This window comes from Epinephelus fuscoguttatus, linkage group LG14, assembly GCF_011397635.1.
Source record: "Epinephelus fuscoguttatus linkage group LG14, E.fuscoguttatus.final_Chr_v1".
Lineage (NCBI taxonomy): Eukaryota > Metazoa > Chordata > Actinopteri > Perciformes > Serranidae > Epinephelus > Epinephelus fuscoguttatus.
In genome coordinates this window covers 2,545,114-2,572,460 of record NC_064765.1, presented here as the reverse complement: position 1 = coordinate 2,572,460, position 27,347 = coordinate 2,545,114, and the positions used below count along the sequence as shown (strand labels likewise).

The window sequence follows — 27,347 nt, the reverse complement described above, 5'->3', positions numbered from 1 at the left end:
TCTGTCTGTCCTTCAGCCGTCCCGAAAAAGAGACATTTAATGCAGATGTGCACCCACAGAGTGTGACGCTGTGCCCTGTAGCCTCTGTGTACCATAGCTGAGTCTCTGACAGAGAGAAATGTGTTTAGGGCTGCAACAGTATGAGATTTTCACGGTACGATAACTGTATGTTTATTTCACCATATCACGATATTACAGAATTATTAATGTTATAAATTACAATGGCCCTTTAAAGGGGCGAAAACACAAGGTTTTTCTTTATTTGAACAAACGTTTTACTGTATTTGTTTTACTATAACTGTAACTTGAAACCATCTTCTCAATAAAAGTTGTGTAAACAGTCTCCCTTGTTGACAATAAGGCCTTGTCCTTGTCACATTGGCCGCAGGTTCATTTCCAACCTATGGTCCTGTGCTGCATGTCATCTCCTCTCTCTTATGCCAGAACAACTGTCCTCTCGATTAAAGGCAAAAAAAACCCTTAAAAATATTTGATTTATTTAGTCTTTTAAGTAAAATAAAGGTGAGATTTTCTGTCCAGTTGCGTTGTTTTTTTTAATACCATTGATTACCAAATGTACACCGTATGATAACCGTCAGTTTTCATACCTCAGTGTACCTTGAAACCGTTATACCGCTGCAGCCCTAGTTTGCATGTCAGAGATTTATCTGATGAAGCAGTGTTTGAACCTGAAGCCAGTTCACGAAATATTTTCCTGTTGCTCCAGGGTCATTTTTCATGTCAGAAGGTGGCTGTGATAATCACAGTGTGAAGGTGACACTGAACTCATTTAACTCCAAATATGTTTTCTAGGCTGTTAATATTTACTCGATCCAAATATGCAACTTTAAAGTGGAGGTGCTATGCCGATATGCAACAACTCATTTGACCAATAACTGATACAGATATCAATATAGAGAAACTTTTTCCCACCTAATTTCAGGGATCATCAAGTCTCTTCTGTAGTGGCATTAACATCATATCATACACGCGTACGATGAAGGCCAAAACACACCAGCGGCTAATGCCAAGCAACAAAAAATATGCCCACATTATTTACAGTGTACAACTGCACACCAGTGGCTAGATGCATGTTGGCGCTTTGTATGTGCCATCCTGCAGAACTTCACGCCACTGTCCTATTTCCAGCCTCGCAGACCACCGAAGTAAATGCATTTTCCCCACTCGCTCTCTGCTTGCTCACATCAGCTCCAGCAGCAGCTCTGTTTTTTCTCTGCTCCTGTGGCAGCTTGACTCGACTGGTAAACAACCACCTCTGTCACCAGGGTTGTTTCCTCCGACTCTCCTCCAGAGCAACTGAAGACTTAATGCAATGGTTTTCTTGGGGTGTAACAATCCATCAGTCTGGATCAATACATTGATTCAGTGATCATCGATCCATATCATCATCTTTATTTTGAAATTCTGTGTCACAGTCACTCAGCAGCAGCTAAGAAGAAGACGACAAGGATAACGTTATTTACTCTTGTATAAATCAGCAGTGTGGAAATATTTCGGATTTTGGAGAAAATACGGGTCAACAGACAGAGAGTCCTTTTATGTTTTGGGTTAAAATGAAAAGATGTCTTCCAGAAGGGTCTCTCTGACAGAAAGCCCTGAAGCTTAACTGATCCCGCTGGCTGCGTTCTGTGTGCTAGTGAAGTCAGTTAAAATCACCTTTACTGCTCTTATTATTTATGTGCCCTTTTATCTTTTATGGCCAAAAGTAAAACAGAAAGTTGTGACAGTTTCTTCTGTAACTGACTGTGTTAAATGATCAGATAATATCATCTCATATCGACCACAGGGCACTGAATCGCAAGAATTTGAATCAAAATCATATCGTGGCAGACTCCTGATTGTATCCTGATGTAACAGGTGATTTACACCCTCCTGTTTTCACAGGCTGACAAGCAGAAGAATCTCTGAATCGTAATTATACACTGATGTGTATTTTTAGTGGAATACCCCTTTAAAAGTCCAACTTAAACTGCCTCCATCAGCGTCGATGTGAACCTGACTTCCTGTTTTAACAGCATGTGTGTGTTTTGTTGTTCCACCCAGACCACCAGCAGCGGCAGCAGCAGGATGAGCTCGGACGGGGGAGGGCGGCCCGTCAAAGTGGGCTCCCTGGTGGAGGTGATCGGGAAGGGGCAGCGCGGCACGGTGGCCTACATCGGCAACACACTGTTCGCCTCCGGGAAATGGGTGGGAGTCATCCTGGACGAGGCCAAGGGCAAGAACGATGGCACCGTGCAGGGCAAACGCTACTTCACCTGCGAGGAGAATCACGGGATCTTTGTGAGACAGTCTCAGGTAACCACAGAAACATTTACTGAATAAAAACCCAGAGGATGATGTCATCGTCTCAACCCTCCTGCACCCCACAGCACACCCCCTCCACCTATTGTTTCGGATCTTATTTTGTGAGATGTTTGAGATTTTGTTTTGCTCTTTATTTGACGCAGTGGGTTTGTGTGTGTGGGGGTTGATATATTCCTCTGTTGTCTGTGTGGTGCCAGCTCTTTCCCACTGCTCCGGGCTGCATGCTCGCTGGTTTCTCATGAAAAACAACTTTTTGTTTTCCTCCCAGAAAAATACTGCAAAAAGCCCCCGATACAGTGAGCAAAGATTATCTATGGTGGCCTGGAGGGGACAGTCAGATACATCCCAAGGGAAAGCTATATAAATATAATCAAACACAAACATTTCATGGCCATTTAATGAACTTTCTCATTGTTTTAGGTTTTGTTAATTAATTAAATTAATTAATAGTTTGAAATAGCAGGTGTTTGATTTTAGTGTTAAGCTCTCCACATCAGACAGACAGCAGAGTTAAAGGTCCCAGAGAAATGCAGAGAGGTGTGCTCCCTCCACCTTAGGCTGTCTGCGTAGGCTCGAGGAAAGCCAGAGGCCCCAGAACAGAGCCATACCGCCAAATATGATACTGAAATAAAGTTTTCTGTGACTTAAGTGGTCCCAACTTAAATAACAATGACAGAGAAATGTGTAGCCTCTGTAATGTCACTACAACAGCAGATCTCTCCGCGTTGACCTCCGTCTCTGGCGAGCTTTGTGAATGATGGCGTAACGTTATGATGGAGTAGCATGTCCTGATTGTGTGCATACTGAATGCAACAGTGCACTCTCTCAAGGACAGCAGCTGTACATACTGAAGGTAAGAAGAAAGAGTATGTGATTCAGAACGAACCCAGAAGGTATTTTAAATCCTGCATCATTTACACCCAGCAGTCTTCTTCTTCTTCTCTTTCTCTGCTGTTACAGCGTTTTTGGCGCATCATCGCCACCTGTCAGTCAGTGGAATAGTGTGAAACCATTGGCAGTAATGTGTTTTGTGTCATGTGTGAGTCAGTAAATACACTTTATTTATAAAGAGCCTTCAATACCAGAGTTACAAACAGTGAAGGAAAATGGAAAAACTGAAAATAACAATATAATAAACAAAACTAGTAAAGTTAGCTGTGAAAAGACACACACACACACACACACGCACAAGAGGCACAGGGCATCTTTTGAACTTCTCAGACACATTGTGCCTTATACAAGAACATTACAAAACTCTAATCCTGGTTTGTTCATGAATGTGTGTTACTGGTTTCATCTTGGTAATAAATGATAATAAATGTCACTTGTAGATGAGTTGGTGTGTGTTTGTGAGATGTGACCACCAGCATAATCAACACCCCCATCCCTATACTTTTTATACTTCCTGCAATTATAATCCAGTTAATCACATTTATACATGTGGTTTTTTTTAAAGATTATTTTTTGGGGCTTTTTTTGCCTTTAAAGGGCCAGTGTGTAAAATGGGTTGAAAACAGTGACATCAGTGGTCAAATTCTAGATTGCAGGGCTCAGGATTGCAGGAGACCAGAGGAGCGTTCAGGAAAAAGGCCAGTTTATTTGAGCACTCCAGAAACTACGGTAACACTCCAGGGGGTAAAAGACTCCGTCCCAAACTCTGACTCTTCTAGCGTAACACACACACTTCATACACACATACTCGTTTACCATACCTAGCAGGCACCCCCTCCCCTCTCTGCTCCACCAATCTCCAGCCCGCACACTGACTGACAGCGTAGCCTGTAAACAGAGCTCAGCTGTTTATTTAGCCTAGCAATATCTCCGGACTATAGTAGCTGCAATGGACGACTTTGAACGCGATTTTGAAGAGTTTCTTGTAGCGGACACAGACCCAGAGCCATACCTGTTTGAGCCGGAGCATACAGATGAGGAACTCCATGTGTTTGATGCTGAGCAGGCGAGAAGAGAGGCTGAATGCACAGAATGGGATTCAGTGCTACTGCTGCCATCGTTGGGGAGATATATCATCAGGAGGCAAAGCGCCGCAGAGAGTGCATCACAAGGAGTGAAGTTGCGTCTTCTTTTCCTCGCAGATGACGGTTCGGGTTCATTCTCTCCTGTTGCATGGTAAGTGAGGTCCATTCGCAAACTTGATAACTAAAAAACTTTTAACTACTCTCTATCGACGAACTACTAACACTCTCTGCTGTTTCCTCCTCCGCTCAGTCTGCCGTACATACATGGCGGCGCAAGATGGCGACCTCTCTAAAGCAAGGCCCTTGAGAGATATATATATATATATATATATATATATAAGCATAACTATAAGGCTACGAAAACCAAACAAATTTTATTTTATAGCAATTATACACTTGTATAAACATATTAATGGGCAGAATATTCAGATTCAGATTGACAATAAATCATGCCAAATATTACACACTGGCCCTTTAATGGACAGGACAGAGTGAAGAGTGTGAAGTAAGGGGAGAGAGAGTGGGGGGACGACATACAGCAAAGGCTTGTAAGCTGGAGTCGAACTCGCGACTGCTGCAGCGAGGCATCACCTCTTTATCAAATCAGGAGTGAATAAATAATAATTTTCTGCCTTTATTCATTCAGTCTGGAGTCCGCTTTAATTAAATATTGGTCAAATTGTGTGCAGAACTGTAACAGTAAGAAGTGTATAAGGTTGTGAACTGTGTTTTCCAGTCAAACTCAATTTATGTAATTTCAAGACTGTTCAGGGACCCCAGTGTGCAGAAATATTTAAATACATTATTTTGAAAAATGGCAATGTTCCTTTTCCCCTTCGCCCCAATTTAGCCTAACTTTACATTTAAGTGTTATTTGGCCCTCTATTCGACAAGATAGCATAACATGGTTGGTACCAATGGGCGCCTCAGGTTCTTTAGTTTGATATGAGACCTGTGTCTTCTCTTTGTCTAATGGCCCATTCACGTCTCTAGGATTATGTGATCTTTAAGTTGTGCTGATGATGGTCGTTTGAACAAAGTATTTTTTATTATTTAATGTTTTCAGGTTTTCTGTCCATACTTTGGGCCGTACTTCCATCCATCCTTGTGAACACGATATCTCAAGAACATCTTCAGATTTGGCACAAATGTCTTCTTGGTTTTAACAATGACCTGATTAGATTTTGGTGGTCAAAGATCAAGGTCAGTGTGACTTTGCATCTGTCTCATTCTCGTGCACACAGTGTCTCAAGAACACTGCGAGGGAATTTCTTCATATTTGGCACAAAATCTCTTGGACTCCAGGATGAACTGATAAGATTTTGGTGGTCAAGGGTCAAAGGTCAATTACGTCAAATTTGGCACAAGTGTTAACTTGGATTGAATGATGAATTGATGAGATTGTGGGGGTCAAAGGTCAAGGTCCATGTGACCTTATCTGTCTCATTTTTTAGAAGGCAATATCACAAGCACATCTCAAGGGTGTTTCTGTAAATTTGACACAAACGTTGATTTGGACTCAACAATGAACTGATTGGATTTCGGTGGTCAAAGGTCAAGGTCACTGTGACTCTGCATCTGTCTCATTCTCGTGAACGTGATATTCCCTCAAGAACACCTTGAGGGAATATCTTTAGATTTGGTACAAACATTCACTTGGACTGAAGAATAAACTGGTTAGAATTTTGTGGTCAGAGGTCAAAGATCACTGTGACCTGTGTCTTCAGCAGGTTTTGTTTGCTAAACATTACTCTGCCTCACTCCTCACCTTCAGCTCTGTCATTCCTGCTGCTTCTCCACTTTTTTTTCAGACATTTGTCCATCACCTCTCTGCTCCTTTCATTTTCTTGTTTTCTCTGCACTCTTACTTTTCCTTTAAGACCCCCAAATTTTGGTGATCTATTCTGACTTATCCAATCAGGCCGCAGTTCACCTCACATGTTTCTGTTAGTGGCACTGGTAAGTTCTGTGCACCGTGCACAGCTGACCCATGTCAGATGGACTGCACCATTTCATAATACCTGTACAGGGTGGGAGTATCAGATAACAAGTTAAAATGTGTTTTAATTATAGAAATACATTTATGTATCATGTAAATACATTAACTTGTATTGGCATGGATTTTTAAAGATCATTTAAAGATCAACCATAGATGTTTTCAGGGGCCACCCTTGGCCTTGGGCTGGGGTCATCTGTACCCTTTGACCCCCCTGAAGACGTGTGTGAAACATCTTTATTTAGCCAAAAAACACACTTCATACCTTTCTATTAAATTCCCTCTCAGACTGGTTGGCGGAGGCAAACAACCACAAGGCCATATGTCTAGTTTCGGGGAAAAAAAAGGTATTGTTGCCAAAGAGAAAATCGGTGGACGTGACAGGTTTTGTTGATTTGCGTGTACTTGACCCTTAAGAATGAATCTATTTGTTGAAGTGGTTTCTTCATGAGGACTTTGTTGAGTGAGTAAATGTCACCTGTGACCCAGGTGTACAAGAACAGACACACACAGGAGTCAGCTTCAATATCGATCAGGTGTTGTGTTACTAATCCTCTTTATTATGTCTCTGCTCGGCTTAAAAGACTGTCTGACCCCGACTGTCTCTGCTCTCTGCTCTGCAGCTCTGAAGGTGGAAAAACTATGATGTTCTGTTTGTGTGTCTCCTCTTTAACAGTCATCACTCCGTCTCTTCCCAGCTCTGCAGACGTCTCTGGAAGACATGACTAACTGTCTGTCTCTTGCTGTCTCACTTTCTGTCTGTCTCAGATCCAGCTGGTTGATGATGGGGCCGACACGACGTCTCCAGAGACGCCTGAGCCCGGCACTGGGAAGGTTCCCAAACGAGGTAAAGGCACACACACACACACACACACACACACACACACACACACACACAGATGAGTTGAGTTTGTCCTTGGTCATCATTCACCAGAGGTGTTCAGTATTCTGGAGGTGTGTTTGACAGTAAAAAAATGTACTGATGTTGATTCTGACCTTTGTAAGATGGAAGTTGTCTGGGGGACGTGCTCGCTCCGAACATTAAACATGCAGTGTGAGAGCACGCAGGTAAACAAATCACCTTTTTGTGACTTTAATAAAAACAGAATCAGCTGATGCAGGGCGCTCTCTGGTCTCTGGTTTCTGGTGCAGCAGACTTTTCTAGCTGACAGGTCACAGGTTTCATCAGGACATTAAAACCGTTTCAGCTCTTGAATCCAGGCTTTTTTGGAAATAGTGTTGTGTGTTTAACCAAATTAAATCCCGTCCGGTAGCTGGTGATGTGAAACAACTTCAACCATCTTACCTCCTCTCTCCAGATTGGCCAGCGCTCTTTGTCTAATACCGCTCCATGGCTGTACGTCTCCGCTCAAGCGTCTTTGAGTTTCTTGAAAAGCGCTATATAAATGTATGTATGTATTCTTATTAGTATTATTGATAGCCCATTTATGTCTCTAGAATTACTCGATCTGCAAGTTATGCCGACAATGGTCCTTTGAACAATATTTTTATGGCTCCATGTCGATGATAGCCGCGGCTAGAGGCATTATGTTTTTGGGTTGTCTGTCCATCCATCTGTATGTATATCTGTACTTCTGTCTGTTCCATCCTTGTGAACACGATATCTCAAGAGCACCTCAAGGAGAATTTTGGACAAATGTCCACTTGGACTTAACAATGAACTGATTTGCTTTAGTGGTCAAGGGTCAAGGTAACTGTGACCTCATCTATGTCATTCTTGTCGCATGATATCTCAAGAGGGAATTTCTTTAAATTTGGCACAAACATTCTCTTGGACTTGAGGATGAACTGATCAGATTTTGGTGGTCAAAGGTCAAGATTGCTGGTTTCCAGTGAATGCAATATCTAGAACAGCTTGAGGAAATTTCTTCAGTTTGGCACAAATGCTCACTTGGCCTCAACGATGAACTGGTTAGATTTTGGTTGTCAAAGGTCAAGGTCACTGTGGCCGTGTCTGTCTCATTCTTGTTAACGTGATATCTCAAGAATACTGTGAGGGAATGTCTTCAAATTTGGAACAAATGTCCACCTGGACAAAAGTCACAGTCACTGTGACCTTGCATCTGTCTTTTTCTTGTGAACACAATATCTCAAGAACACCTTAAGGGAATTTCTTTTAAATTTGACACAAACGTCCACTTGGACTGAAGAATAAACTGATAGGAATGTTGTGGTCAGAGGTCACTGTGACCTCACAAAATATGTTTTTGGCCATAACTGAAGAATTCATTCACCAATTGTGACAAAACTTGACACAAATGTCTAACAGGATAAAATAATGAAGGTCAAAAGGTCAAAGGTCAGCTTGACTGTGACATCATCATGTTTTAACGTCATATCTCAGGAACAGAAGGGGAGACATTTGGTCAGATACTGAATTGGTGACTCTAATCTTGAAACTGTGCTGATTGTATAGATCTTCTGTGTGTGAAGCATCCATGTTTTCACTGACATGGATGGAGACTGTCAGAGACACTGGACTGGTGGGCGGAGTCATACAACCACAGGGTGGACTGGTGGGCGGAGTCATACAACCACAGGGTGGACTGGTGGGCGGAGTCATACAACCACAGGGTATTTTGCACATAGAATAAATTGGGTTTTCCCTTTTTTGTCAGTTTGCAGGTCAATTTCTCAAGATTTCACCAAATCAGCCTCGTACCCTTAAAGGGACAGTTCACCTAGAAATCAAAAACACATATTTCTCCTCTTACCTGCAGTGCTGTTTATCAGTGTACATGGTTTTGGTGTGAGTTACCGAGTGTTGCAGATATCGGCCGTAGAGACATCTGCTGTCTCTCCGATATAATAGAACTGGAGGGCTCTCAGCTTGTGGTGCTCAAAGAGCCTAAAAATACATTTGATTAATTAATTTTGTCCTGCAGCTGTTGTTGAAACTGAATTATGGTGTTATTACCTTGTTCTACCCAGAACAGCTCAAATGGGTTGCTTAATGTCCTCAATAATTTCATCCCTCATCTTCTTGTCCAAAAAAAGACAAACACGTCCACAACAAACAGCTCCTGTTTACTGTGACGTGGGTCAAAAGATGTTCAGCAGACAGCCAGGTGACGTGTTGTTAAACCTGCAGTTTAGTTTGACTTTTACAGAACGTCAGCAGAGACTTAAAGAACCAGGAGTGCAGGCGGAGGGATTTAAACCCACAACCTGTGTGTGGCAGAGTTGGTGCAACATTCTGCTTCATCACTGACTCATGAACAAAATGACACCAGACTCTGAAATTAGATATTTATTGAAGAACATTTATATATCAGGCCTTCAGCAGAAACTTTAAACCACCATGAGCTACAGTGGGGGAGCAGGTGGGGTCACACAGCCTGACTTAAAGGAACAGTTCACACCAAAATCAAAACTGCATAAGCCTGTTTCCACCAAACCCTTTCAGTCCAGTCCCTCTGGAACCAGCAGTAAGCCTTCAGACATGGTACCTAGACCCTCGGTGTGTTCAGACAGTCCTCTTAAATGTGGGCGGGGTTGTTGTCACTCACTGCTCCGTCCAGCACTCGCTGTATTTCCTCATCAGCGGTGACACAGATGGAAGTCTGCACCTGGTTTATCGTCCACAGAACGAGACTGCACGCCCACATTTTCACAACAAAATAGAACAGGCTGCAGTGAGAGTCTCTCTCCATGGGATATTTCAAAATAGCAGCTTTGTGCATTTAGTCCTTCTCAGGCAAGCTCAGGGGTTTAGTGTTGCTGTAGCCCACAGGAAGTGAGGATTAGAATATATGACCTTCACATAATCCGCTCCAAATGAATCTATATTTTTAAAGTCATTACTAAAAGTGTGTGTCATATAAAAACTAAAGTGATGGTCAAAGTTGTCACAGTGAAATTTAAGGTGTGCTGATGGATTCACGTCATCAACTCATGCATTGAGTAACATTACAAGTTAACGTTCCACCTTAAAAGTTGCCGGCAGTCGGCCCAGTGAATGAAGTGATTTTTTTCTCTTTCATTTTATAGTTGTAGTTTACTGATGTATGAACAGAGGTTACATAAAACCAGAGTGAGCGTCCTCTACTGACCAATCAGACTGCAGTGTTCACAGCTCCGCCTTTTAGTACCAGATCTGTGTGCTAGGTACCCCAACAGAGGGGGGACCAAACATGGGGACGCTAAGGAACAGTTCTCGTGGAGACGGAAAGAAAGCTGAACCTAACTGAACTGAACTGTACTGTTTGGTGGAAATGGGGCTATATTTTATCTTTCACCTGTAGTGCTATTTATCAGTGTACATAGTTTTGGTGTGAGCTGTTTGGTGTCAGAGGTATGGGCTGTAGAGATGTCTGCCTTCTCTCCAGTATAACAGAACTAGATGTCACTCAGCTTGTGCAGCTCAAAGCGCCAAAAAATACATCTTAAAAAACTCAGCATCAGTTTCTCTTTCCAGAAATCGTGACCTGGTTACTCAAGACAATCCACAGACCTTGTTGCGAGCATCATGTTGGAACCATTTTCTTTCTACCAAACTACACCTGCTAACTATCACTGCACAGAAGGAAGTTTGCATCTACTGCTAGCTCACTTAGCATCACTGAGCTAGCTACAGTATCAGTCTCCTAGCTAACAGAGTTCTGAACTAGCATGTTCTTATTAGCAGGAGAAAGATTAAGCAAAGAGGGCGACACACCAAACAGCGGTGACTCTCCCGGCTGCCTCAGAGAACATGTCAAAAATCTCAGTCCAGAATTTATTCAGAGAGGAGCAGTGACAGAACATGTGCATGTAGTTTGCTGGAGTTTGTGGACACCGATCACAGGAAGGAGACACCATTTCAAATATTTTTGCAAGTGGAGCTTTGACACAGTAGGCTCGGTGCAGAGGGAATCAGACTGTGTTTAGCACAAGTACATGATCTGTGTACCCTCTGCAAAATCTCCTCCCAAACATCAGCCACAACAGACTCTTCAAAATCCGCAGGGCCTGAGGAGAGTCCGAACAGAAAGAGGAAAAAACCCATCAAGATCAGGTTTATTTAAAATCTCCTGTTTCCCACCTGATCAGATTTAAGAAATGATCACTGTATTATTTTCCTCTCTCTACTTCCAACACAAGAAAAATAAGTTTCCTATCCTCTCCACATCTGGTCACCGATATGTTTTATCCTCTCGAGGATGGAGCTGCACTCTGTTTCCATGGTTACGCCTCACTGCTGCAGCATCACCCAGGGGGTGGTGATGGTTAGTTGGCGCACTGTGTTCAGTTTAGCAACGTCCTCTTTCTGGTGCAGAGTTAAAGTGGTGACACAGGTTAATGGACGACTGTTTCAGGAAGAGGCAAAGTCAGACTCACCTCTCTTCTTAGTTTGTACATCCTCGATTCCTTTCCTAGCATCCTCTCCTCACGTCTTAGTCCCTCCCTCCTGAGATGAGAGCAGACGAGGAAAGGAGGAGACACGAGGAGAGAGGAGACGAGGCAACAGGTGTTTGACAAAATGAGTCAGCCGTCCTTCAGAGCTGTCGTTCAAAGTGACATGAGATAAATATGACGTGTGTCACAGCTGCTATGAGGCTTCTTCTTATTTGTCTGTTATCTGCCTCCTTGTCTCCTCCGTCCTCCTGCCTGTGACCTGGAAATTGATGGGCCTGTGTATCCTAATATTCAGGCACGTGCACAGATAAACCTCAGGTGGTGCTCAAACACCGGCCCTTTGCCCTCTGACTAGATAAGTTCCCTTATTGCAAGACATGTTTTTCTGTTTCTTTTCTTTTTATATTTGACTCATGGCATCCATTGTCAGATAAAAGCATGTTGTGTGTCCCATAACTGCATTTGAGTCGAGCCCTTGTCCCTTTAACTTCCTCTGTCACAGTCACCAACACAAATCGAGCGCCCTGCAGATCATCATCACGCCGCCCTGAGCTGCCTTCACTGACAGTCAGGTGACGACAGTGTTTGCCCTGAACCTCAGTGTTATTTGTCACTGTTGTGAAATGAATCCACTATAAAACATCTACAATACAACCAGCTGAATTTAGGCAACAGCCCCCCATTGATCTTAAGAGCAAAGCTAGTCTGGCGTAAAACCACATGTCTCCCTCCAACTCTCTGTCTGATTCAGGGTCAACAGCTGCCCGTGGCGAGCAGAGACGGATGCCATGCTGCTTTCCATCTTCCACGTGTGTTTAAAAAACAAAACTCAACCTGAAATATCGTTTACATCTCCCACACCACAGCTTTGATAATTCACGTGTTTTGGTGCTGCACAAAAATGTCGTGCGCAAAGAACACAAAGCCACAGCTGATGCACACATTCTTTGGGATTATTTAATTTGAGATTATTTAGAAGATAATTTTAAGAACTAGTATGTGACTATTTAAAAAGGAAGGAGGAGGAAAAGAAAATGAGAAGAGGAGTGGAGAAAAGTGAGGAGAGGAGAGCAGATTGAGAGGATTGGTTTGTTGATTATTTTATTAATTCAGAGAACAGCAGTTTTTTGTGTGTAAAGATTTGCTGATTGTGATGGTTATTGATTTTATAGATCACTGAAGTGTGCACAGTGTGACATTGTTTTCTTTGTTGTTTTCTTTGTTGTTGCCTGTTATGAATAAATGATAAATGTAGAAGGTGTGTGTGGCAGCAGCTGTGAGGTGTGTGTAGTACAGATCGTGCACAAATGTACTGAATGTACTTCGGCCTCAAGAGCTCTTCTGGTGCCGGCAGACACATAGAAACCTCCTTGCAAGGGAACAAAAAGTGCACCCCATGCAAAACATTCTTGTGGAAGGGACCTGCTAGAGCATCTGCCCCAGAGCACAACACTGCTAATAATCATTGTAGCACTTTACATACAGTTTCCCAAGACACAGTTATTTTCTGCTCGTGCAGTCTTTTAACAGCTGACAGTGTCTGTAACAGCGTCGTGTTCACCATCTGGTGGAAACACAATAAATCATGTTGACTTTAATCTGTTCGCACCAGGATCTTTGTGGGACTTTATACCTCGTAAAAGTCGACGATGATCATACGAAAACACGTCTCTCACTAACTTTCTTTCTTCCTCTGTTTTATCTCCTCAGAGATCCTGGAGACGCCCAAGTCCACTAAACTGGTGAGTCAGATAAAGACACAAAGTTCCTCTGCAGGAAATCAGGAGCAGATACGCCGGCACACACCTGGACTGTTATAACACACACACTCACACACACACACACACACACACACACACACACACTCACTCCATGTTATCTAAAGTAAACCCTGTGTGTTTGTATTGACTGTTGGAGGAAATAACGCCACACCTGTGCTGCTGTTTCACTCTGAATTCATCCGTCTCTGATTCTCCGACTGCCTTCATCAAACAGTTCTTCCTTTTCCACAGGTTGTGTGTGAAGTGAGTGTGGGAAGATGATTCAAAGCTCTTTCATTTTGTTTTCATGATCAAATACATTTATATCAGTCAATAAGGGACTGTTCTTTATTTATCAGGGGAGAGGCATGGCTGGATGTGACTTAGGTTGTTGGTTTTTTTTACCCTCCCTGAAGCTTACTCTTTGATGTTTGTGATGTTTGAAAAATTAAAAGTTGGAGATGAAATCCTAGAGTTGGAAAAAGCCTCAGTTTTTCATTCTTGTCACGTAGACAGTTTATTTTGGGCCAAATTTTAGATGAGACATAGATTAAAATTATTTTGATGAAATATCACTATTTTAAGATCAGATTTGATGTGATTTTTCCTGATGGAAGCCATTTCAACTTGTATGCCACTCCCCTACACCAAAGTAGAACAACTTAAGTTCCTCCCCACTGCTTCAAAAATTATTTGACATGCCCCCCCCCCTCCCGACAAATAAGGAACAGTCCCTAACATGTTATAATTCAGTCTAAATTAGAATAAATTGAAAGTTGTCAGTGCATTAAATGTAGTTTTTATCTGTGACAAGGACGTAGGGACACGTGAACATCTGCAACTTAAACACAGTTTAAACATGACTGTAAAAGGATGGAGAACAATCTGGAAGAATCTCCGTTTAATACACATGGTCTTCCTCCATAAGTTTGAAAGACAGATTTCAATCTTATATTGGCATGAAAATTACATTTTCTTTTACATAATGTTAAATAATCCCTGAAATTGTGAGTTTACTAAATTAAACAAACTGTGCTGCTGAAGCAGTTCACATCTGAAGGTTCAGTTTCATATCTGACCAGCAGAGGGCGATGTTGACTCATAAATACGCTCACTGTGCTCTGTGATGGAGCTACAGATAATTTATTTATGCGGCGAGTTCCCCTGAGATCAGTCAGACCTTTTAAATTAAATAATGTAGGATGTATTTATTATCGGAATATTTTATTATTATTAATATCTTATTATTCCTGTGTTATTACTCTGGGGATCTGTGTCAGACATTTAAAAAAAAAAAATCAAATACATAACTCCAAGAATTTGATTCAGCTGTTTTGCTGTTGTGCTCACAGGAAGTACAAAGTTTACAGTTGAAGCACAGGATTAAAAAACAACTTGTCATCATGTTTAACCACCACAGCTAGAAAATTCTCAACTCTTAAAATTTGACATCAGAGTTAAATTTTAAATGTTTTTATTAATTTCAGATTTTATATTCCAGAACTTTAAGCAGACAATAAACAAAACAAGAAAACAGAACGTACAGTGTGAAAGACGTATTTGAACACATCAACGAGAGGACACGCATTTTAAAAACTGGAAAAGGACAAATAATTTCTAAAACCACTAGAGGCAGTCGTGACAGATAGAGAACAACACTGCAGCACAAGCAGCAGGATGTTCCATGTTGATTAAACGCCCACCTTCAACAAACAACAGAGATTTTATTTTTCCAAGTTTAGTAAATGCATCAAATCCAAAATGTAAGCAGTATTTATAAGAAAAGAAAAAATTAAAATAGTTCAGAAACTTCATGTCCTCAGAAATGATTCATTCACTTGATCATCTGATAAATCTGACAACAGATATTTTTCAGGTCCAAACACCATAAGTTAACTTTTTATGAACTGTTCAGTTTTTCTGAGCTCAGTTTATGATTGATTATGAAATACAGGTTAATAGATGTTAATATACTGTAACTGCAGCTTTATTTTCAGATGCTTAAATCTCAGTTGAACACTGATCACTGTGAGTTTATCACATCCAGTCAGGTCTGAATGGACACGGGTTTAAAGAAAAAAATAAAAAAACAAACAAGCAAGCTTAAAAATGATAATAATTCTGTCACATAATTTTAAATATATAATAATGATAATTATAAACATAGTTTTTCCCCAGCTTTTTTTTTCTAGCTTTTAAAAATAATTTTCTAAATCTATTTTTTTTTCTTCAAATAAATTGCACCAGTTTACTCAGAGTTCAAAGGTTTGAATAATTGTGTCTGAGAGCAGCTCAAGAAAAGTGATGTCACTCCAGGTTTCAAAGGGTTAATATGTTATAAATACAAGAGCTCTGGGTTCACTTTTTTATTAGTTTGTCCTGTTAAATAAACACACATGCACACAAAAGTGAAAATAATTATAATAATAATAATAATAATAATAATAATTTCATGGAGCTCTCAATGTGTCGCGTATTTTAGGGGGAAAAACAAATCCAATAAATGCAGAAGATTATGTGTTGTATCATGTTTAGGGTTAATCGCTGTGAAGAGAGAATATTTAAAAGCACATCAGTCGTTTTTGACACATTTTTAAAGTATTCGAAATGTATTTTCCAATTATTTTTATTAAGCCAAAAAAAGGAATTACATATACAGTATCATGCTGCAGCACCAGCACTCATTTCTTTTTTTTTTTTTTTTTTTTACATAGAAGAGTTTTTAAATAATAAGTTCTCAGCTGCAGGAAAACATGAACATGAACATGGAAACAGGACAAAACATCAGTGTAATAATGCGTTAAGTAAATAAAAGTAGATAAATAAAATAAAATAACATAAAAAACAACAAAAGAAACTAAGTCTCTGTACAGGTCTTCCTTAATCTCCTCTTCTCCCTTCTCCACTACTCTTGTCTGTGTGTGACACATTTTTAATCAGATTATTCTGCAGTTTGTGTGAAAACACACTGAGTGAAGAAATGTGTGTGTGTGGAAGTGAAATGATGATGTGACAAAATGTGCAGCACCAGCGAAGAGCGCCGACTCACCACGGTCCCTCCGTCACCTCCAGCATGCCGCCTCTGACAGCTCTCTGACCTTTAACCTCCACCTTCCCGTCCTTCCTTCCTCACTTCCTTCCCTTCTTTCCTTCGACCACGCAGCGAGGAGTGAAGCCCAAAAAGGTGCTGCATGTTTCTCTAACCTCGGTACAGTGGTAATGTTATGGTGATGACTGTAGTAACCGTGGTAACCGTGGCTCTGAATGGCCTCGCTGCTGCATGGCAACCGGGCCTCATCCCTCATTTTACCCATGATCCCTCGCAGCTCACCACACCGCCATCTGTGGTCTTGTCACCGAGCCGCTCTGTGTTGATGTGAGAGTGAATGGAAGAGAGAGCTGGCGCCTGTGTCCACTTCCTGTCACATGACCTCTGACCTCACCACGCTCTCTGTGGCACCTGATGTGTGTTTGTTAGTCTGCTGTCATTTCAAAGCATGCTGAAGTCATCATGGCGACAGTTTCCTGTGTCATTACTGACACTTGTTTAATGATCATCGCCTGGAAGTTTTACCACATGATCTTTTTATTTGTTTATTCTTTCAAAATCCAGAGAACGTTTTTGGTGTGTCAGGAGGAGCCGAGGTGGAAACGTACGCTGATGTTTCCGGGGCATCTTTAGTGTCTGTGCTGTGATGTATTTCCCAGTAAACTGAATATTTGAGCAGTGTACAGTTACAGGAGAGGTTTAAATCAAAGCCTTTGCAGTTGATCGTACTGTCATAAAGTGGGCGGGGTCAGAGCGTAGCACCATATGGAGCTACAGCGGACTGTTGGCCCTCACCGTTAGATCAGGGGGAGAACGAGGGAGAGATGAAGGAATTCCCCACAGTGTTTTTGGAAATTAAGACAAAGGTTTTGCCCACTGATGTCTAAACACACATCTCTTCCCATCTTTGTCCGACATCGTCACATAGTACTTACTATATCCAGTGTTTTTGTTGACGAAAACTTTTCATCAAAACCTTTTTTTCATGACAAAAACGAGACGATGACGAGCTGAAAATAGATCTTGATAGTGAAAATTAGGAAGAAATCTGTGTTTCATTTTCATTGTTGAGACGATACATGATGAAAATGTTCGTGGTGGACTGTCGGACATTGAAAGCTGAGAACGGCCGTGCTTGTAATTATCTTCAAACACAGCACGAGCAACAGCCTGGTAAACTCCAGTAAATAGTCTGCACCAGGATGTTTCTGTTGGTGCAAGTTGTGAGCTGTAATTCAGCAGTAAATAATCAGCCGTGTGTGTCTGACTGTGGATGGTGGAGCTGCTGAATGGATTTGTGGAGCGGTGGCTGTTAGCAGCTAGTTCCACTTGTGAGCCGCTGAACGGCAGCGGAGCAAGCAGCCATCGACAGAAATTTAAGCGTCATTGTCACCCAAAAAACTGCAGCTTATCACGACCCACATTTACGGTAATGTCACACGACGACCTCTAGTGGCTGTGGCCATTATGACAGGAACAAAGGAGGAAGTCAGGTGACAGACGGTGCTTCTCAAACTTAAGGAGGGATCCTTAAACAGCTGAATGTCAAGGAGGCTACATCTTCAAATCTCACTGAAGGACTGTTCCAGTGTCAAGGATCCTTTGAATTCAACTAAGGACAGAGTTCTTCTTTCAAGGATGCATGTGTGTATCCTCAGCAGACATGAAGCACCCACAACTCTTCGTGCACAATTTCCTGGAATTGAAAGCGGGGCCTCTTCAGTGATGCACACCTGGGTGCACGCTAGCCTGTTCCAACGTGTGTTCACCGAGTGCGAGGAAGGAGGCTTGCCTAGCCTCTGTAGGACCCGATTTAGAAGGACACGTCCTACCAAGAAAGGATCCTTGACTTTGAGAAGCACTGAATCTGTCTCATGTGCTTCTTTTAAGATACAGAGACAGTTTCAGTGAATATGACACAAAGTTATTATTATCATAAATGCTATCAACTGTACCTTTAAAGCCCCGATGTGTAGAATTGTTCCAGTTATTCTAAGTTTGAAGATAACAACAGAAAATCCTGTTTAAATTTAGTTAAGTTCAGTGTAAGTGTTGATTTCAGCCCATGTTATATAAGTGGACGGCAGCACGCGCCCAGCTGGACACAGACGTTGTTCAATGTTGATACTTGGTTGAGTTTAGGTTGTGACGTTGGGTGACCAGGAGTCAATGTCAGGGCAACGTCCTGTGTGACACGTCCTACCAAGGAAGCATCCTTGACTTCGAGAAGCACCGATAGTATAAAGAGTGACAAAGTTCGGACAGGAAGGAAGTCGTGGAGGTCGAATGGGTCAAACAAGCACAGGACTTTCACTCAGGAGACCAGAGTCAAACCAAAAGTCAACATAACAAACGTTCTTATTTTAAACCAAACCATGATCTCTCTTTAAATCCTAACCACATAGTTTTGGTGCAACTGTTGCACCTGTCGCTGGTGCTCTGCAACGGTCTCATATGTCGTTTAGGTATGAGAATGTGTTGCATTTATAAAGCAAAAATACAAAACATTTCCTGTTTTCTGCCTCTCAAAGTGTTTGGATTTGAATCTTTTCTCTGTTTATATGCTTGTAAATTAAATATATTTTGGTTTGGGAGTGCTGATCAAACAAAACAAGACAATTTCCTGATATTTTTAGACACAAATATGATCAATTTATTGTAAAAATCAACAGATTGATACTGAAACTAAAAATGTATCTGGCTGTTTTTGGCTGGATAAGGACAGTTTAAACCCTCCTGCTCTTGTCTGTCGTCATGAATTTAGTTTAAAACATTACAAGTTTTAAGTAACAAGGAATGATATAAAGCAGTAACACATATTTTCATGTTTACCTCTAAATCCCTGTTGTTTAATTTTTTACCCCAGAGACTCCGTGGTTGTGTCGTTGCAGCCAGAGATAATTTATTCTGAAGAATCCGACATTTCTAACAGCCTGCGGGTCCAGAATATAAAATAGTTTTACACTCTTATTTTTCTCTCGTTAGGTCCTCCTGGCTCCACACTGGCATTTAGTCTGATCATGAGATCTAGTTTCAGCTGAAGATGGATTGAACGAGACATCATAAGAATATAGAGACAAAATACAATATGTTGTGACTTTAACATTTAATGTTGAGCCACCCGTAGATTCATCATGAAGTCCGTGCCGACGGTCCAGTGCTCTTTAACAATCATCCTCCGCTGAGTCATACGTGCAGGCGTTCCTCTTGATAAATGTCAGACTGTGACTGAGGTGAAGTGAGCCGCCCTCCCGCCTGCAGAGAGCAGACCTGCAGAATAAAGATTTCCTGTCAGCTCGGCTCTACTTTATCCTGCAGAACAGGACGACTTTAAACCTCAGCAGCTCAGTTCAGTCCGAACCTTGAGGTCTGAGTGTTCTCTGTTCTGCAGATCTGACCGAGGGGTGTGGTTAAATGTTAGTACGTGCAGGAAAATGTGAAATTAGATGATGGATCCAAGTTACAGACAAGACAGAAAATATTAAGGAAGCACAGGCTGTTCTCTAAATGTGACTGAAGTCTTATGTCGTCATAGAGAGGTCAGTTTGTCTCACATCGTAACTTTTCCTGACAGCAGAGTGTCATAAATATACATTTTTTTGGTGCTGACAAAAATAAAATTAGTGAGTGGGACAAAACAAGTCTTCAGACCCATAAGACCCATACATGATTTGTTCCTACCGTCGAGATAAACATGATTTCAGCTACACCTCTGTTTGCACATGAGAGCTGCCTCACGTCCTCAGAAATTAATGCTATGCATCCACAAGACGCAATACGCACATGAACGGTGGGGGTTTGATTTAGAGGTCTTTAAAGGCCCATGATGGCGCCACTGTCGCTTTTTCTGCTGTGATCTCAGAACTAACAATATAGGAGCCTCCTGGAGTGTCGCCATGTGTACTGTCAGTGTTGGAAGGATTACTCTTATTTCACTACGGATCAATAAATACACGCCCTAAAATGTAATTTGTAACGTATTCTGTCCGTCCATTAGATTAATGCTTTGGATTACATGCTGCACTCATTTTCCTGGGTCTTATATTTCCAGGCTAAAAACAGTGTCCTGACTTTTCATCTCCTCTAACATTGTCCCTGTTTAAAATCTGTTTATGGGAAACCTGCCACATGACATTGAATACCCAACGTGACATTAGATTTGTAACTTTAAACAACTTGACAACATTGACTTTTAGTTTCTCTTCTTTCCTGGTGCTAAAGTCCTGTGTTTTTTGACCGATCAAACTATTCCGACAAGAACATATAAAAAAAAATTGAAAAAAAAGATGGCCGCTGTGGCACAAAGCCTCCTCGAATGTGGAAGTGACTCCACACCTTTGTGACAGTCTCAGGTCAGTTATTAATAGGGGTGCTTATCTCCTGCTGGATCAGCTCTCGTCTGGCATTCACTTCAAAATGGGGCATGAGATGGATCAGTGGTTTGGTCCACATCTGCAGTGATGCAGGCGCTACGTCGGACCTTCGTGGAGAAGGATTCAAGGATTCAAGGGAGGGAGCTGAACCAGAAGGCAAAGCTTTCGATTTACTGGTCCATCTCCGTCCCAGCCCTCACCTATGGTCATGAGCTCTGCGTAGTGACTGAAAGAATGAGGTCACAGATACAAGCAGCTGAAATGAGTTTCCTCCGTGGGGTGTCTGGGCTCAGCCTTAGAGATAGGGGGAGGAGTCAGACATCTGGAGGGAGCTCGGAGTAGAGCCGCTGCTCCTTCATGTTGAGGTGGTTCAACATCTGATCAGGATCCTCCTGGGCGCCTCCTGTTAGAGGTGTTACAAGCATGTCCCACTGGTAGGAGGCCCCGGGGCAGACCCAGAACACACTGGAGGGATTATATATCTCATCTGGTCTGGGAACACCTTGGGGTCCTCCAGGAGGAGCTGGAAAGCGTTGCTGGAGAGAGGGACATCTGGGGTGCTTTGCTTAGCCTGCTGCCCCCGAGACCCAGCCTCAGATAAGCGGGTGAAAATGTGGACTTTGTCACTCTTTATACTGCGTCTCCTGACTTCCTCCTTTGCTCCCGTCATAATTACTACAGCCCTTCGAGGTTGATACCTAGCAATAAACGTAACTGTGGATCGTATAAAGCTGCTGAACAATAAACCTGTGGTGTCAATTTTTGGAGGAGGACTGTCTCGGACAAATTCATTTAACTTACTTCAGATAACTTACTATGAATTTTGTGCTCATTCTGCTGTCGTACACAGTAAACTTCTTCAGTATCTGAGTGTCACGTCTCTCTCAGGTTTCCTCGTGTACGTGAAATAACAGTCAGTGTTTTGCTCAGTCGGGAGCCGAGCGTGTTGGGTGATGCTGCGTCGCTGCTTCCTGAGCTGTAATTTTATCCCCTTGTTGTCCTGCTGGAGAGCCGTGACCTCAGAGGCGGGGATCCTCCCTGTGTGTGCTGGGAAAGCAGGAACTCGATATATCTCCACCCATCCCATCATCCTCTCTGTCTGTCTCTCTCCATCACCTCAGCGGTGGATGAGGACGTCCTCTCAGAGCAGCACTTAGTCTGTGTGGTGGAGGGAAAGTGAGCGGATTACAGAGAGACGTTTAATATTTTAACAGAACAGATTTTCCTGCGCTGCTCTGTAATGGATACACGTAAACAGTTTTCTTTCTGCTTCAGCGGCCTGAAGTGAAGTTCTGCCTCTGTCCTCCTCATAATAATCTCTGTCCTCCTCATAATAATCTGTTCTTCTAGAATCAATTCACAGAAACTCAACCCTGCCTGCAGTCACTATAACCTCATTGGGTTTCATCGCAGCCATCTCAGATTACGAACTGCCCGTTTTCATGCCCACATTGTGAAAGTATTTCAGGTATAAAGCTCGCAGCTAATCAGAGTATCCCCATTGAATTAATCCTCTTACATCCCTCTCTCTTCCTGCTGAGCTGTTGGTGCAGAGACGGAGATTAACGGAGCTGAGGAAGATATTACGAAAGCTACTCCAATGGCTCGAGGAATGATCTGACCTATTAAATCACTTATACTCACAAAACAATCAGTGTTACGTCTAAAGCTCCAGACCAACGTTTTGTTTGAGTCTTAGCAGTGGCTGCTGCGATACTCCATGTTTTAACTCATATTAAGGATTCTCCTTTATTAGAAGTCACCAGTATAGAACAAATATGACTGTTAGAAACAGGCAATGTGAGACAATAAAATTGTCACCCATCAAAAACAGGGATGTTTTTCCAGCCTGGATAGTGCCACCAAAAACATTTATTTAACAGAGACATTGCTGCTTCCCCTGTTGGGATTGTGCCAGCAAAACCAGGGTATTTTTATTAGGTTTAGTCACTGTCAGGCTTTTGTCAGCCTGTCAGTGAAGGTTAAAAGGTTAAATACAGAAGTCAACCTGTAAAGCTAGGGTTGGAAATCTGAAAAACCCCACATAATTTGAAAATCCCCCCTTTTCCGCAGCTCTCCGCTCTCTGCCCCAAGCCCCTCCCACCAGACAGTTACGGGCGTAAGCACGTGTTTCATACAGTATATTATATAATTTCTTGTCCTGATCTGTCTCTGTTCATTAGACCACAAATGAGACGACAATTAGCTGCTAGCCAACCCACAGTCTCTCCACCTCGCTCCCCACAGCTGAGGGTTGCTTCTCCAGCAGAAACAGGGAACGATGGACCTTTGGTCAGCGGCTGTAGTGGCTTAACTTCAGCAAGCGCAAACCCCTCAGTGCCGGGTGCTAGGTCTAACCTGTGTAACAGCAGCAACAGAAAGTTTGCAGAGCCAGTGGGGAGTTGTGGCTGTCTGTTCCCCTGGAGCTGGGGTATGAGCTGGCTGGATTTGGGTTTCTCCAGCCGCTGGCTGGGGGTCCGTCTCCAGAGCTGCTGCCCGCTCTCCTCCTGGTGAGGTGGTCAGTAGTGGCGGAGGACACACTGCCATTTGAGGCTCTAGCAAATGTTAGTCTGAAGTGCTGTATTGTAGGCAGCTGGACTGGCTTTAGTTTCTTGAAGACATTTCGCCTCTCATCCAAGACGCTTCTTCAATTCTAACGGAGCTGTGCGGAGTCTTTAACCTCTGTGTGGGTGTGAACCCTTACAGAGTCGTTAAGGTCACATGTGAGTTGTTGACCCACCCGGCCATCTTGTGCACCATCTAGCCAATGTTAGCGACATAAATGTGAACTTGAAGCTGCAGCCATGAGCCTTTAGCTCCAGTTAGCAGAAAGCTAAACTATAAGCGACATTTTCTCTCCGACTCTGAAACGCTTTGCTGATATTGACACGAGTCAGACTCCTTTAGACTCTGTTTGATCAGTCCATCTCCCCTTTTTTGGGTTGCTTTGCAGTGTAGGCAGTCGTTTCAAATGCGGGAATAGCAGCTTTCTCTGCAAATTCTCCATCAGTGAATCACGTTTTCACCATCTGAAGGAACGTGCACGCACATCTGCATCTGGAGAACAGCCAATAGGAACGCCCTCTCTCTGAAATGACCCTTGACTGGCCAAAGTCTCCCGTCACGGACTAGATTTTCTGAAGCTTGAAAACAGAGCCAAGAGGAGGTGCAGAAGTCTAGTTTTCTCTCAGACCACTTAAATTTCGTATGCTCAAAGGTTATGATGAGATTTTGCCCAAAGATGCCAAAATTAAACCACCTGCTGCAGCTTTAACAGGTGAGACTGTTGAAAACGGTTAAAATGAAGTAAAAAGAAAAGATACAGAGGCAAATTAACTGATTAGCTGATTAAAATAAAATAAAATGTTTCGAGGCACATGCATCTTAAATGTCTTTAATTGTTAATGAGGATCAGGTGTCCTCATTGTTTGTGTCAGCCTCATTTTAATGAACCCAGAGGAGGGCTCTGCCGCTGTTGCTAGGAGACAGGAGAGGCTTGCATCAGCGTTGCTGCTCATTTTCTCCTCTCACCTCCGTTTACAGCCCCGCCCTCCTCTGTCTCACATCCTCTCCTCTGTCTGTCCCCCAGTCACACATCGTCTCACCCATCCACCCCCCCACCTCCTCCCACCCTGTCTGTCTGTGGTGATGAGTGGGTGGAGGAGCAGCGAGCAGGGGGAGGAGGGGAGGGAGGGCGAGAGGGAGGAGGCTGCACAGTGATGTAATGCCGGAGCCGGGCATTGGCTGGGCTGACAAATCACAATAAGCAGAGTGAGAAAAAGGGGGGAAATGAGACGGGGGGGGGGGGAGGAGGAGGGAGGTTAGGGGAGGCGAGGCGTCTCCTGTGAGCAGAAGCTGGTCGGAGGCTCTCGGCAGCAAGATGTCCGAGTCGTAATCAGAGCAGAAAGGAACGGGAGGCAGCGACCGAGGGCTCTGGCGAATGGATTATGAGAGAAGCTGAGAAGGAGGACATAAAGGAGGACGCTAGCAGGAGGACAGAGGAAGGGAGGGGGAGCCTGGGAAAAAATCGCTGCGGCCATTTGCACCACTGCAGCTTCCCGGCCTGAGTGGCTGCCTGTCTGTCTGCTTCAGCTGTCTGTCTGTCTGTCCTGGTCTCTGTGGATCGAGCATCTTTACCTGTTTTATCACCTTCCTGTTTGTGTGTGTGTGTGTGTGTGTGTGTGTTTCCTGGTGACTGTGTTTGTGTGTGTGTGTCTTCTTCTCTTGCCAATATGATGAGACAGACTCCTGCACCCCGGAAGGTACAGAACTCCATATGATTATCTGTTGGGATGTTGTTGTTGTTGTTGTCACCATCCATTTGTTTTGTTGGCAGAGCTGCTGTAAAGGTCATGCTGGAAGTTTCAGTTATTTCTCTGTCATTTTATTTTGAAGGGACTTGCCCTTTTATTTTCCTCTCTAGTGATACTCCCAGTGTGGATGAAGAGGTGCACCTGCAGTTTGCTGTTTCAGTTTATTTCTCCTTCAGCTTTGATTTCTGCAGATGTATTCCATGTGTGTGCAGAAGCTTTTTAAATTCCGCTCTTCAGCTTCTCTCTTTTATTTGGCCTCATCCTGCAGCAGCGTTTTCACACAGCGTCTTTACGAGGTCAATGATTTTTGTTGGGAGAATCAAATGATTTCACTCTCGGCTGCAGATGTAGTGAACAGGCTGATGTGATTTCAGTACAGCTTGTTCTCGTATCTACGGCGCGACACCGTGGCTTAAGAGGGCTGTCAGCTCTTATTTGGTACAGCTGTTAGCTCGGGCTAATTTCTGCTGAATGGTCCGGCTCTAATCCAATAAAGAACGATAACTAGCCAAAGCGACGGCCGTGCCCAAGCAGGAGCAAAGAGAGAGAGTCAGTGTGCAAAAAGGACAGGAGGAGGTAAAGTGAAGAGTAGAGGAGAGAGTGAGTTCAGATCAGTGTGCAGGAACATGAAGAGCAGCAGAGTAGAAAGTGTCTGCACAGACCTGAGTTACACTGTGTTCAGATAACTACAAGAACAAGACTCACCTCGATATCAAAGTACATTTACTCACCTCTGAGTCTGAAGCTGTTCGATTTATTTTAAGGTATAATATTGAACTTTTTCGCATAATTAAATGTCTTGAAACAACCAGACCAGTGTTGTATTCAGCAGAGTTGTATAACATTATCCCAGATGTTTCCAACGATATTCAGACCCTGAGAAATCAGTCATTTTAATCAAGGACACGATCTATGTCATATGGTCGGCCTGTCAGTGGCATCATTTCCCCTTTAATCATCAGTCAGGGTGGTGGTTGTCTGATAGAAGCTGCCATAAATTTACCTTTTATCCAGTATCAAGCCTCATTTTTTGATCTTTTTAGATTTTTTGGGACATTTTCCCTTCATTGAAAGCACAGCTGAAGATAGGCAGGAAAGATTGGACAGAGATGGAGGAGGACGTGCAGCAATCAGGGTTGCAATCAAATCTGGGCTGCTGCAAAGGACTGAGCCAATATGGGGCGTACACTATCAGGTTAGCTAGGGGTCACCCCAGATCTTGGTCGTCGTTGACTACAAGTTTTAGCCAGATGGAGGATTTTAGTCATCTGAAGTCTGGATCTTAAGTTATGAGAGAAACAAGCTGAGCAGATGATAGCAGCAGCTCAGCTCCAGGCCCTGCTGTGCCGATCAGCTTTGGAGAAACACTGGTTTTTAATGTGAAACAGCTTAATTCAGTGTTTTTACCGGTTTAAATCAGCTGGTCTGTTTGTTGTGGAGAGGAAGAGACCTCTGTGGATAATTCAGCTCCTGGTAAAAACCTCCTGAACGTCTGGATTTTAAGTCATCAGAGAAACAAGTGGAGCAAACCAGGCGGCAGCTCGGCTACAGCCCCTGGCATTTCAGACAGAATCACAGAAACACAGATTTGTAAAATGAAACTTCTTTATTCAGTGTTTTTGCTTGTTTAAATCCACAGGTTGTTTGTTTTGGAGAGGAAGAGACCTCTGTGGATAATTCAGCTCCTGGTGAAAACTGTCTGAATTTGAAGTTATCAGAGAAAAACGGTGAACTCATCTTAGCAGATTGTGGACGAGTTGCCTGTCTCTGACTTGCCAAATAACGTTGGAAAAACACAGATTTGTAACATAAAACTGTTTCATTAAGTGCTTTCACTGGTTTAAAACAGCTGGTGCATTTGTTTTAGGGATAAAGAGACCTCTGAATCATTTGGCTCCTGGTAAAAACCCAGAACATCTGAATCTTGAGCGAAACAAGCTGAGCAAATTTTGACAGCAGCTCGTCTTCAACCCCTGCCGTGCCAAACAGCAATGCAGAAACACTGATTTTTAACGTGAAACATCTTTATTTAGTGCTTTTAAAAGTTTAAATCAGCTGGTCTCTTTGTTTTGGAGAGGAAGAGACCTCTGTAGATTTTTACTATCTTTGTTTGATTATCAGTAAATATTGGTTGGTGTGTTTTATTTTAGCCTGTACTAATTATTTCCTAGAAAGTCTCCTGGAAAGAACATCTTGG

The 27,347-nt window shown here is 42.7% G+C and overlaps 2 protein-coding genes across 3 annotated transcripts in view; one reads left to right on the top strand and one right to left on the bottom strand.

Annotated features, from left to right (window-relative positions):
• The window catches only part of LOC125900850 (histone-lysine N-methyltransferase 2D-like), a 422,240-nt gene that overhangs the window by 181,668 nt on the left and 213,225 nt on the right, over window positions 1–27,347 (bottom strand). The gene's annotated exons all lie outside the window — the stretch shown is intronic.
• Window positions 1–27,347, top strand: part of dctn1b (dynactin 1b) — a 67,914-nt gene that overhangs the window by 5,625 nt on the left and 34,942 nt on the right. For both annotated transcript variants that reach the window (XM_049596084.1, XM_049596083.1), the window contains exons 2-6: window positions 2,065–2,316; window positions 7,066–7,144; window positions 13,366–13,397; window positions 16,579–16,623; window positions 25,082–25,099. In XM_049596084.1, the coding sequence (XP_049452041.1) occupies window positions 2,065–2,316; window positions 7,066–7,144; window positions 13,366–13,397; window positions 16,579–16,623; window positions 25,082–25,099 (426 nt within the window). The remainder of the gene's footprint in view (window positions 1–2,064; window positions 2,317–7,065; window positions 7,145–13,365; window positions 13,398–16,578; window positions 16,624–25,081; window positions 25,100–27,347) is intronic.